This window comes from Endocarpon pusillum (assembly GCF_000464535.1).
Source record: "Endocarpon pusillum Z07020 unplaced genomic scaffold scaffold1121, whole genome shotgun sequence".
Taxonomy (NCBI): domain Eukaryota; kingdom Fungi; phylum Ascomycota; class Eurotiomycetes; order Verrucariales; family Verrucariaceae; genus Endocarpon; species Endocarpon pusillum.
The window spans coordinates 1-13,491 of NW_006913632.1; the positions used below are offsets into that span (position 1 = coordinate 1).

The 13,491-nt window shown below is 43.8% G+C and overlaps 2 protein-coding genes across 2 annotated transcripts; both read right to left on the reverse strand.

The window, feature by feature from the left end:
- Positions 1 to 6,837: 6,837 nt before the first annotated feature.
- Positions 6,838 to 7,820, reverse strand: EPUS_08519 (uncharacterized protein; the record flags this gene model as incomplete). The annotated part of the gene is made up of 2 exons (XM_007789485.1): positions 6,838 to 7,326; positions 7,398 to 7,820. 2 exons carry the CDS (start codon positions 7,818 to 7,820, stop codon positions 6,838 to 6,840), a joined length of 912 nt encoding a protein of 303 aa, XP_007787675.1.
- Positions 7,821 to 8,239: 419 nt separating this feature from the next.
- Positions 8,240 to 10,759, reverse strand: EPUS_08520 (uncharacterized protein; the record flags this gene model as incomplete). The annotated part of the gene is made up of 1 exon (XM_007789486.1): positions 8,240 to 10,759. The coding sequence occupies one exon, from the start codon at positions 10,757 to 10,759 to the stop codon at positions 8,240 to 8,242; it is 2,520 nt and encodes an 839-aa protein (XP_007787676.1).
- Between the last annotated feature and the right edge of the window lie 2,732 nt (positions 10,760 to 13,491).

The following is a 13,491-nucleotide window of genomic DNA, read 5'->3' on the forward strand; positions in this document are numbered from 1 at the left end:
AGTACTCTGCCATCTGCTGTCTTGTAAAGACAAGGCAAACGCACTAACCCTTCTCCGAATTCTATCCGGAGTTCAAGCAGACCGCTAGAAGAACGCCATTTCGGGACCATGGTCTTAAGGGACTACTCCGACTTGCACTATCTAAGGAACTCACAGAGAAGCTGGCCATAGTTGACGTCAGAGACATGTTATATAAAGCCTTCGTCTAAGAGTGTACTCGGCAGGACAACCTACTACGCGCCACGCTGTTACAACAGATAACCAGGTCATAGAAGCCGCCTATAAGTTTAACTGTCTCAGTTCCGGCCCCCGCCCGTCCTGTCGCGCCTGTCCCTGTTTCCTATGACCCTATAGACATAGATTACTCGGCCTGCAGAGCCTCTAACAAACGCGAAGCCAAACGAGAACATCAATACAATCTAAGCCTTTGTTACTACTGCGCAGGCCCGAACCACAGAGCTAATGCATGCCCAGAAAAGCCAAAGCCAAAGCTACAAAGCAACCTTCGTATTGTCTCTTTTACGCCTACTATAGCATCCTTGACTCCGGTATTCACTCCAGCAACCTTACAAGCAACTACACCCGTTGCCTCAGCCTCTCTTGCCCCTCTTCCTTTGTCTGGCAGTTATATTAATGCAAAGTCATTAAACAAAGCAACCCTGAACTAAGTCGCATTTAGGGGACTAAGAAGAGGTTAATTATTACTAATATAGTAAATAGCTTAGCAATACGATTAGATTCTATTTTTTTACATTTAGCAGACCTTCCTTTTGACTCTAAGTGCCTCTTAATTAAGTGTAACATTAGACAATTTAAATGTCAAGCCCTAATCAATTTTGGCTATTCTACAGTAGTATATATCAGCAAAGCTTTTACGTAACTCTTTCTTTATAAAAAATTAGAAAGTTAAAGAACTATAGTAGGCTTTGATAATTAGACCTTTATAATAATCTATATCACTAAAGTTCCCCTGTCTTCTGTACCTTCTAATATTTATTAAGAAGTCCTATTAATATTCGTCGTTCTTAGACTAAAATATAATATTATTCTTAGAATGCCCTGACTTAAACGACATAATTTGATAATAGATTAGGTACTAGAGACTATTATATATAATATAGAATACTGCTATAATTATTACCTTTAAAAGAACAAAAGATACTTTATTACTTTTAAAGCTATGTAAAGAGCATAGAATAATAAACCCTAAGTCTAGAGACAAATAAAAGCTATAGATATAACTATAATGCTAATTACAATAGAAGTAATAGCCTTTAATTACCTAAGTAAGCAAAGAGACTATAAAGTCTTTGTAGTATTATTAAGAGATATTAAGAAAGCCTTGAAACCTAAAGAAACTATAGATCCCTAGACTAGACTTCTTAAGTAATACTACAAGTTTCTGTTTCTGTTTAATAAAGCTGCTACTAATAAGCTTTTATTATACCGCCTTAGAGTAGATCACAAGATTAAGTTATTACTAAATACTAAACTACCGTCTAGAGCCTTATACAGCATGTCTAGAAACGAATTAGAGGTCCTAGACAATGCTTTTGCTATAGGCATAATAATTAATTTTTACTTATATATAGATTACCAGGGTTTAAACGCTATTATAATCAAGAACAGATACCTGATTTCCCTGATTTAAGAGACTCTAGATAAGCTCTGCAAAGCTATGTAGTATACTAAGTTAGATATTATTACTATCTTTTATAGAATCAGAATAGCTTATAGAGACGAATAAAAAATAGCCTTCTATATATATACAGGCTTATATAAATAGAACGTGGTCCTCTTTAGCCTCTGTAACGCTCTAGCCTCCTTCTAAAACTACGTTAATAATGCCCTAAGAAAGGATATCCTAGACTAATTCGTCTCAGCGTATCTTAATAACATCCTAATCTTTAGCAACTTGCTAAAAGAGCACTACCAACACGTAAAGACAGTACTAGGCAGATTAGCTGTCACTAGACTACAACTCAATATAGGAAAATACAAATTCAAAGTTCACAAGACAAAATACTTAAGAATAATCATCTAGAGCCGTTCAGAAGATGGCAAACCCAGACAAATACACATGAACCTAGAGAAGATAGTTGCGATTCGAGATTAAGAGAAGCTTAATAATGTGAAAGACATACAAAGTTTTATAGGATTTGCGAATTTCTATCGTCAATTTATTAAAGGATTCTCAAAGATAACCTTACCCCTGACCAAGCTTACCTGAAAAGACGTCCCTTTCAACTAGAGAGAGGAAGCTAGAAAAGCGTTTCAGACGCTAAAAGACATGTTTATAAGCTCCTTAGTCCTACAGTACTTCGACCCTGACTTACCCTGCACTGTAGAGACTGACGCCTCAGACAACGCGTACAGAGGAGTCCTGTTTCAGCCTAATAATAAGGGGATCCTGTAACCTGTGGCCTACTTCTCAAAGCGACACGCCCCAGCTAAGAGCAACTACAAGATTTATAACAAGGAATTAATGGCTATAGTCCGTGCTTTTGAAGAATGGCGCCTAGAGCTAGAAGGGTCCCAAGAACCTGTACAAGTTGTAATAGATCACAGAAACCTCGAATACTTCATGTTGTCTAAACAACTATCCTGCTGACAAGCCTGTTAGAGCGAGTTTCTCTCTTGTTTCGACTTTGTAATTAAGTACCGCCCTAGGTCACAGTGCCACACAGATAGATTATCCTGCAGATTATAAGATAAAGCCATTAACACTAATAATAATAAAAAGAAGTTCCTTAAGCAAGTAGTCCTGAAACCAAAGAATCTAAACCCCTAGATATTAGAACCTATTCCTATCTGTCTAATTAGACCTACAAGAGTCTTACGCCGCTATAAGAGATTACCTGAGTTAGGAGAAAGCCCTAACGTAATCACAGATAATATTACAGCCCTGCGCATAATAAACCCACAGCCTTGAACCATCTTAGAAGAAGATATCACTGCCGCATACCAGAATCTTGCCTGAGAAGATCCTTGTCGAGTAACTCGCTAACAAGTCCTGTCTGGGGTCAGAAGGTCTTTTATAGTCACGTTAGCCGACTATTCAGTAGAGAACAACAAACTATACTACTAACAACGCCTATGGATTCCTGAAAACGAAGAACTAAGACTCCGCTGTATTAACAAATGCTATAAACAGCCGATGACTAGTCACCCAGGCCCCGCAAAGACCTACGAGATCCTGCAACAATAATTCTATTGGCCAAAGATGATAGACTCACTAAAGGCACAGGGGGCCAAAGGTCCTATATGCTGTCGCACAAAACCGTCTTGCCAGCGCCAAGGTCAACTGCAGGCACTAGAGCCGCCCAAGAAACGGTGGCAACACCTGGCTATAGATTTCGTCACAGACCTCTCTGAATCCAACTGCATTTTCCCTGGCGCTATAAGCATTTGGGTCTTGACGAACCAATTGACTAAGGAGAGACACCTAGCGCCGTGCTCCGGCATAAAAATAGAACATCTAGTCAGGATATTTATTTACTTTGTTATTTATAGCTATAGCCTCTCTGAGTTAATAATGTCTAATAAAGATTTATAGTTTGTCAGTAAATTCTAGAATAGCCTATATAAAAGGCTAGGTATTAAAGCGAAACTATCTACTACACATTACCTAGAAATAGACAGATAGTCAGAATAAGTCAATTAAGCAATAGAGACTTACTTATAAAGCTATATTAACTATATATAGGATGACTAAGCTGAATAGATTATATTAACTAAATTCACTATAAATAACTATAAGTCAGAATCTATAGGCATGTCCTTATTCTTTGCTAATAAAGGCTTTAATCCTAGGATAAGCTTTGATTAAGCTAAGACCCTCCTTAACCTTTGTACAGAAGATATCTTGACATTTATAAAAGAACTCTTAAATTATTACTATACAGAACTAGTTTAGAGCTAAGCAAAAACTATAGATGTAGCAAACAGAAACTAGAGACGACACCCTGCCCTAGTATATTATAAAGGAGATAAAGTATAGCTGAACGTTAGAAACATCTGTATATAATAACTATGTAAGAAACTCAATAATAAATAAATTAGCCTATTTAAGATTAAATAAACTATAGAATTTACAGCCTACGAATTAGCCTTGCCCTCGTCCCTAAGAATATTCCTCATTTTCCATGTTGCCCTGTTAAGACCATGCTATACAGACATTCCCCTGAGACTCATAGTGGGTAATGACATATCTAATGAAATAGAATAGGAAGTTGAAACCATTCTAGAAGCAAGAAGAGAAAAAACTTAATAATAAATAAATTAGCTTATTTAAAATTAAATAAACTATAAAATCTATAGCCTGCAAATTAGCCCTGCCCTTATCCTTAAGAATATTCCCTATTTTCTATATTACCCTATTAAGACTATGTTATACAGACGTTCCCTTAAGACTTATAATAAGTAATAATATATCTAATAAAACAGAATAGGAAGTCAAAACTATTCTAGAAGCAAGAAGAGCTCTCAGAAGAAGACTGTTCTAGTTCAGAGTCAAATAGATCAGCTATAACGAAACGACTTAGGAGCCCGCAGCTCACCTCCTTTACGCCCCTGAGATCGTACAAGAATTCTACGAACGCCATAGCTATGCCCCACGTTGCCCTGAATACCCGACCTCTTAAGGGGGCGCCTGCAGCAAGTCAAAGAAACTACAGCTAGTCATGAATGCCTACAGATGTCTATAGTCACCCAGAAATGCTCGAGAAGATTCACAAGTGCCCCACCACAGCACCATAAGGACCTACGCTCGCAGGAGCTCGCGCATAAAGAGGGGGTGATGTTACAAATCCTCCCGCGACCTACGCCAAGGACCATATTCCCTGTGGCACTGACCATGGCTCACAGAGCTCATCTCAGACCCAGCTCCCTGCTGCTATTCTAGCCATCACTGACGACAGGTACCCACAATTGTCTATACCTGGCCTCAGCGAGATAAGGGGCACGGACATGTATATAGAGTGTTGTGTTCTCACTTTCGTTTCCTTTTCTTAACGCTTCGTCTTATATATTAGGCCCAACTATAGCTCTTCTAATAATAATATAAGATTATTACTCTTTAGAAACATCTATTTAAAAGATCTATACAAAAGTTATTAAGATCTACTTATCTTTATATATTAATAAGTAGAATAATCTTACTAATTACTCTATTATACTTAATATAAGCGTCTTTTAATAACTTATAAAGATAGTAAGCTTAGTAGTTATCTAAAAGATCGAAAAGGAATAAATAAAAATAATCTAAAAGCTAATAGCTAACTAAGATTTTAATAAATATAATTATTATAATATACTAAACTATTATAACTTACCTTACTAATATTATCTTTAATAGGCTTATAAATAGGCTATTCTTATTTTATGCTTTCTTCTTCATCTTTAATAATAGCTTAAAGGCCCCTTAGTCTAATAAGTAAAATAGAAACTATCTTATAAAGATATTCCTATTAATATAAGTTCTTTATAACGTCTAGATATTAATTTAATTATTTATTACGTTTTAAAATATTATAACTAACTTTATAATTATAAAAGAGCTAAATATAATAAACACCTCCTTTCTAGACTTAATAAGATTAATTAAATAGGTTAATAATATAAGTAAGAAGATTAGATACTTATTTAAATACTTAATATTGTTCTAAAAAAGGCTTATTAAAAAAGAAATAATATAAAGAATACTTATAGATTTACTAGTAATAAGATTATTATTTCTTAATAAATAAAGGCTTAAAAAGCTTAAAATAAAGCTATAAAAAATAATGCTATTCTTTAAATATAGTAATAGGCATAATAAACAAATAACTAGAAGCCTAGCTAACTAATTTAAATAATAGCTAATTATAGAGCTTAGACTAAGTGATATAATAATATAGCTGCTAAGAGAGAAGACGAAATAAGGAGGATAGAGATAAAGAACCTCTGTAGTATAAGTAGCAGGGCCCCTTCTTTATAATCTATAATTTCTGAGCTTAAAGGAATAATATATGCTATATTAATACAGACAGCTTCCTTTTTATTAGATCCTGTTCTTCTTCTTCCTCTGATATTTAATATAGGTCTTCCTTAGCCATCAGCAGCACCTTAGGAGGAGGCAGCACTAACAGGAGCAGGGGCAACAGGAGCGGCGCCAACAGAAGCGGCGGCACAAGCAGAAGCAGGAACAGCTAGATATCCTACTCAGATCAATGAGATATCTTCGCCTTCGTCACTATCAGCTGCAAACGCTTCGGGCCCTCCTCCTCCTCCTGCTCCTCCACTTTCTCCTCCTTCACCCCTGACAACGCCGCAGAGCCCAAGCCGGCCAAAACGAAAGCGTAACGGGCAGAGATATGAAGAGGCACTGGATCTTCTTGGGCCTAAGAAAAGAAGGAATAACTGAGGGCGGCGGAAGCGCTATGTGGTCAGCTAAAAAAAGCTGTTGTTTTAGTAGCTGTTTGTAATGTGTCGAATGTCGAAATCGATCGGCCATTCCAAAGTGTAATTCCTAGGCGAAATCTCCTATTACTATGGAGTTTTCTCGAAGATAGAAAGAACAACATTGTCGTTTTCACGATGCCTACGCCCAACGGCGAACACAATGGAATTGAGCACTTTGTAGTTCCTATTTGAGCTGACCAATGAGAAGCTGCGCCAAGGGGGCGTTGCCAAGAGGGGGCGTTGCCAAGGGGGCGGTCCCGAATGGCTCTCACGTTATGCTTCCCCAAGACTTGCTTGATTGGTCCAATCAGAGAACTTCGGAACAGAGTAACCCGATTAGTCCACACTGGCAGCTGGACTCGGTCGTCGGTCATTGTGGCTGACCGGGGCGGCCTGTCAAAGACCTCTCCACCTGACGAAGCCTAGGATCTCCTCAATCACCCGTTCAGCGTGTGTCAGATAAAGCCCATGTCCAGCCTTCTCATACAAGCTGACTTGCGTGTTGGGCACCAAAGCCTCAATCCACTTCGTACCAGCCTCATACGGCATGCCTTGGTCTGAATCTCCTTGAAGCACCAGCAATGAGGTCCCCGCCAATGCCTTCAATTTCTCTGTGAAATCGCAAGACGCGATGATCTGCACGCATCTTTCCATTGCCAGTGAGTCCGCGTCGTCGACGATTCTCTCAAAACGCGCTAGAGTGGGAGCATCGATTTCTGTCCCAGCGAGGGCTCCAAACACGTTGGGCAAGGATACTCGCGTAAACGTGGCTCGAGCGGTGCGGAGGCCGCTGAGGATTGAATCCCAAAGCTCACGCGAGGGCGCCGACGGATTCTCTGCCGTCTGCAGCGGGTATGGTAGAGCAGGTCCGATCCAGATGAAACCCTGGCGGAGAAGTATCAGTTAAGAAAAGATGGATGTTGCCGAGAGGTAGAGCTGCACAAGACCCAACTGACCTTACAATGCCTCTTCACCAACTCACTCCCCTCCCACGCCAGAAGCGTCTCTCCGCAACCCATACTAGCCGCCACGAACACAAAGTCCTCCAACTTCAGGCGCTCGATGATATGGATTGTATCTTCCGCAAATGTTTCATATGTGACCTCGGCCGGTTTCGCATTCGGACCACTCCAGTCACTCTTCCCGAATCCGCGGCGGTCGACCCCAATGCAGCGGATGCGGTGAGTCTCGCACAGAGGCAGCATCAGATGATCGTACATCCGCGAGCTCATTGGCCAGCCATGGATGAAGACCAGGGTGAGTTGCAGCGCGGATTGGAGCGCTGCTTCGGTGGCGTAAAAGGGCTGAGGGACCTTTGCGGGCGTATAGTCCCGGTAAAAGAGCTGGGTGCCGTCGATTGGAGAGGTCATGTAAGGCATGCTGTGCAGTGGAGATGGAGGATCTATGAGTTTTAAGAAGCTGGAGTTGTGCTGTGCTCTAATGATGGCTGTTGTTGCTTTCACTGTGCTCGGTTCACATCGACAGTCTTATAGCTCTTCCCAGGCACCATATCTACAACATCTCGTTAAGATCTGTGCTATAGTAAAAGAGAGCTGTCGAAATATACGATCTTTACGAGCTGGCCTTACATTTGAGCATCGCAAGTTGCTTCTCGTTATGCTCTTGGCATTTCTGTTCTGCTGGCAGTGCTACTAAGTAGTAGCAGACCTATCTGAACAACCAGCCAGCGAAACCGCTCTATCTTGGGTATCGTGCCGTCCGCATTTGGTTACTCCAAATCCCCCATGATTCGTAGATGCAGCATTTTCCCGGTGTGAACCCAGCCCAGATCAGTAAATCAAAGCATACTCCTACCGAGACCTCCGCCAAAAGCCCCAGGCATGCTGAGGCCACCCCTTTCATCCATATCAATGGTCGATGCCCTGGTTGGCGTCGGTGTCGGACTACCTTCTGCATCTCGTCTATACGAGCTCGTCCTTGGATTTCTCACTCGTGTCCCTACGAAACCACGACGGTTGCGACCTGTCCTTCCACGACCCAGCCAGTTCAGCTTCAGCTCCTTGCTCAGTTCTTCCATCTTTGCCTGCGCCTCATCGTTGGACTGTACACTTGCAAGCACAGAAAGACACTGCAGCATCCGCCCTACCGTTTCCGTGACATGTGATGACGAACTGTCAGTCGGTCTTGCGGCAGGTGGTGATGCCAGCGACTGGAACGCGATATCTTGTGCAGGATTTGAGGTATTGGAGGTGGCACGTGAGCGGCCAGCAGAAGAGCTGCCAAGCAGCGTCGAAGACTGAGAATTGAAGGATGAAAGGTTAGGATCGAGGGATTGGGCCGTTGATGGACGTTCGTTGGTGTTGGCGCTGTTGTCAAAGGAAGAGGTGTTGGAGAGGCTAGCATTGATAGACTCTAAGGATAGTCGAGAGAACGTGGCCTTCAGCACCTCATATCTGGGTAATATCACTGTATCCCGAAACGAGATAAGCAGCATACGACGTACTTCCAACTCATCTCCAGCTACTACCAGACCATTCGCTCCGCTGGGAGGAGATGTAGAGAGATGTGATGACTCTGAGGTTGTCAATGCTCCCCAAAAGTCAGCGGCTGCAGCTCGTGTGGTAAGCACGGTGCCACGGCCCTTGAATTCCTGATCAAGAGGAAAGAACACTGCTTGCATGAATGGCAAGACCGTCTGAAAGACTATCAGCCACAAAGATACAAGATGCGGCACGAGTCGATCGTCTGGCACCGATCGAATGGTGTGGTTAAGAGAGAGAAAACCAGTCTGAAAGAGATCATCCAAATCTTCGGTAATGGTGGTAGGTTGATGTCGCTGAACACATCTTTGTATATATATGGTAACGAGCTTGTTGAGATCCTCGACAGCCACCCTAACGTCTTCGCCCTCAAAAACTACCAATATCTTGGCCTTCAGAAAATCCCAGGCGTCATCTGGGGTCATGTTGTTGAGCCCAAAAGTTCCGAGTATGTCCCGCAATGCTGGATCAACAGCGACAGGTGTCATTGCCCCAGAAGTGCCTAGAGTCGAATGCTGCGGTAGTGACGTACTAAGAGTGGGCAGGTTGGAGAGAGCCCACTCAGAGCCTTCGCTTTCCCTCGACTTGGTCGCTTCAAGCGTCGAATTACTGGCCAGGGCCTTGGCTTCCCGCTTCTTTTCGCGAAGTGCACGGCCTGCATGGCGGAGATCAAGTCCAGAGACTGACTTGGAGAAGTTCGAACTCAAGCCCGGCGAGGATGGCTCGAAGGAATAGAGCGACGAAGGATTGTCGATATCCAACGGTTTGGAATTACTATTCACGGAACTTAGGGGAAGATTGTGGTGGTCATCTTTGTCCTTCAATTTCAGCTTCTGCCGCAGACCTGTATGCTTGTGTGGTTTCTCCTTCTCGTAGCTTGTTTGACGGTCTGACGAAGGCACTTGGATCATTGTTGAGGACGATGCGTTGTTCAGAGAGTACATGCTGTGGCTAGAAGAGAGCGAATCAGCAAGGCTGGTGGTTGAAGCATTGACAACCCTTGATAGTGCACTTGAGCCAATGGGTAGTTTATTCGGCGAGGCAAGCGGTCTATCCTTAGCCTCCTTGTCCTTGTCTCTGGTGATGCCAATGTGCTTCGGCTTGAACATTCTCATCTTCGAACCCTTCTTCTGTTCCTTCTCTGGCCCATCTGCTGACATCAGGCTTCTTGGAAAGGCGGCGTTTGCTGCAGTGGCAGCCGCTGTGTTTCCAATAAGCCCATTTTTATACTGCGGTTCAGTAGCTCGTGCATGCGTTAACGCTGCATCGGAGCCATTATTCGATGGTGGCGGTGTGCTTTTGCTAACTTTGCGGCCTTCTTGTGGAGTCATTTCTGGAGGGATTGGTGCTGTCTGCGAACGTTTCCTTGAATGCGACGACATCGAAAGATGCTGCATGGCTGCTTGAGCAGCGATCTGTGAAGCTGAAAGGCTCGCCATGCTCGAATGATCGGCAAGAGAAGTTGAGGGCATGGATGGCTCGAAATATCCTTGAGAGTGCTGTCTTTGGTGCCTCGAGTGACCAAAGGGTGATCCAAGTGGAGATCCTTTCCTTGTTGGCTGGTCACTATGAGGCATGAACTGTGTAGCCGGTCGGGAATAGTTGGGAAGAGACGTTTGGCTACTGTTCGCGGTTGCTATATTCGAGGCAATGTAGGACGGTAGGTTCGCCTGGTTAGCGGCATGGGCAGGACGTTTAGGCATCGATATAGAAGTGAGATTGGAGCCCGTGGATGTGTCTGATCCGGACGAAGGAGGACGTTGATTCTGTCTTGAGGATGAACGTAGCCGCTCCGGTCGGTGGGATGGGGCATCCATTGTGTTTTTCCGCTTCCTTGCAGCTGCGGGAATTTTGACTTGCAGCCAGCCGCGCCGGAATACATACAATCGAGCTGGGTTTGACCTCTTATTGCGTGACTCTGTGAGAGCCACCTACCATCACGGTCGCCCGGCTGTCATGCCCTTTACACGGTGTAAATGGATTTCGGCCATCTCGAAGAGCCAGCCAGTGGCATGGATAACAAGCATGTGGGGGAAGGGGAAGGAAATACAGTTACAGTAGTACTACGGGGGGGTAAAGATACTAGCGCTGAACTAACAATACTTATAACCCCCCCCTCCACCCTGGTAATAAGTAGTTACTCCATATTCTGCGTCAGGGTGCACGGGGTGCCCAAATTGGATCCGGCCAAGCCCTCGCCCCTAACGTAGGATACAGGGCTCTGCATCATTACCGTTTGCTTGTATAGCAACACAATTCCCTAATGGTCCTAGAAGCCTGGACTAAATCATGATTCCCTCCCGTCAGTCAATCTTTCTATCTATGCTTACAGGCCTTCGAACCAGCAAATATACCGCAGCCGACCAATGTCACGAGGTATCAATTAGCACCAGACTGGGGTGTTGCGTGCGAAACTGCTAGATCCATTCAAACGCCGTATGAATTTCCACGAAGAGGCGCATCTCGCTGCTGTAGAACGGGTGCGGATTCCCCTGGTCTTGCTGATTGTTGACGGACACTGCAGAGAATTAAGCTGATGATGTGTCTGGGCGGGGGATGACTGCACTTGTGCTCCTGAAGCTGGACGGGATTGGAGGGTTTTCAGACTCTCGCGTTCCGTTGGAAGAGTGGACTTCAAAGCAAAAGAGCCAGCAAAGGAGCCAGCAAAGGAGCCAGCAAAGGAGCTAGTAGAGGAGCCAGCCAAAGAGACAGTAGACCTACAAGACTACGGCAACCCGTTTCTCAACTTACCAAATGAGCTGCTCCTCGCAGTTGCACTTTCCTGGATAAGGAGTTCCAAGCCCTGCTCAGTCTCTCCTGCACCCAACTTCGTGTCCTCCTCGATTCCTATCTTGATGACTCGCTCAACGATATCAGTGTGAAGCTGTGATTCTTACGATACCTTGAACGTGACTATCCTGATCATTTAATATGCCGATCTTGCGGTTTTCTGTTCAACTGGCAACTTAAGCACTCATACTCGTTTGAGGAAAGATCAAAATCACGCGCCTGGCTCCTGAAGGGAGGTCAGCAGTGCCTTATATCACGTGAGGTTATCGACCTCATTTTTCGGGCCCACGAGCGAGGACAGCGATACGGCCTGCCTCTATCTTCCTTAAGTTCAAGCATGAGCGATCGGAATTGAATTTCCCGAACAAATGAAGCACGTTTAGTGGATGGGCAACTTCTGCTTGCAAGTTGCTGGGAGTTAGACTTAGATTCCAGACAGAATATGTTGCCAAAGACTCACCTCTTCAACTCGCATCCATTCTACTCGCAATGTAGGGTCCGAAAAAGTATAGCAGACTATTGAGAAGGCTGTCGCAGAAACAACAGGCTTAGAAAAGCCTAGAGTGTTCAAGTGCCCTTTCTGTGCACTTAACTATAGTCTGCACGTGCAGAATCGCGTGTGCGGCCGAATGAAAATAGTTTTGAATGTTTATCGGAATTTCGGACAAAGATATGCGAAAACTCTGGCGAGTGAGCAGCTATTCTATTGCGATAGTTCTTCTTCGCGAATTGATGTCGACGAACTTTTGCGAAGGGATTTACATGTTCTCTTCTAGCGGACGTCGGAGAGCTTCAGCACATCAAAAACAATCACCAATACCAGACTCCACGCGAATCAGCGACAGATAAAGTATTCAACCTACCTTGAATAGATGTATGCCTAATTCGGCCGTTTCCCTTGCTTCCCATGTTACAGGTGCCTCCCACTGATGATGGATTAGTGGGCTTTGACTTGGTGGTTTTGCCTCTTAGCCTCCCTTGTTCAGCTACTTATTCGCTCATCCAGTCCGTAGACTATTCGCCACGGAGGCTCAGGCCATAGCCTTTATGTATTTGAAGAGACTGAAATCTCCTAGACACTGCAATCCAAGGCTTGAAAGGATCAGACCCGGCCCTGTATTCTTACTTAAATACCTGCTTGCATGTTGACAGATGAAGAGCAGGTAGGGGAGAGCCATTATTTAATATAACCATCAGTTGTGCTTCCTTCTGCTGTGGAATGACCATCGACGAGCTCTCTAGCAACTTGAAGAAGTCGAGCACAGCTTGCCTGTGCCGCAAATATGGACGCTCGGGGGTTGACTGCCTTTTTATATGCATTTTCCCGAGTATAAAGTAATAGGTATGTCAACCTCTTCTTCTTCCTCTATGTTGAGAGCCAGGCAATATCGTGTGACCTCCTTACTTCGTACGCCATATGTCGGGAAGGGCAACGTCGTCGAACCTTAATTTTGCCTTGTACGTTATCGATTTCTTCCACAAACCTGAGGAATCCTGAGGGTAACCATTCCCATGATGTTTTGAGGATCATATCTTCGTTTCAATTGATAGCCTGGGTGCCAATGTTATGAGGCCAGCAAGGTAATTCAATTGAGAACACGGGATTGCGGCGAGATCCTCGATTTCTAGAGCTCCCTACTTGACCAGGCTAGAGTAGGCTTTAGTCCGGCCTCAACGCAGTGACAGCGGGCGATGGTTATGTGGTCTAAGGTCTCTGACCGCAGTATCATGCTGCGCCATGGACATTACTAAGGCATAG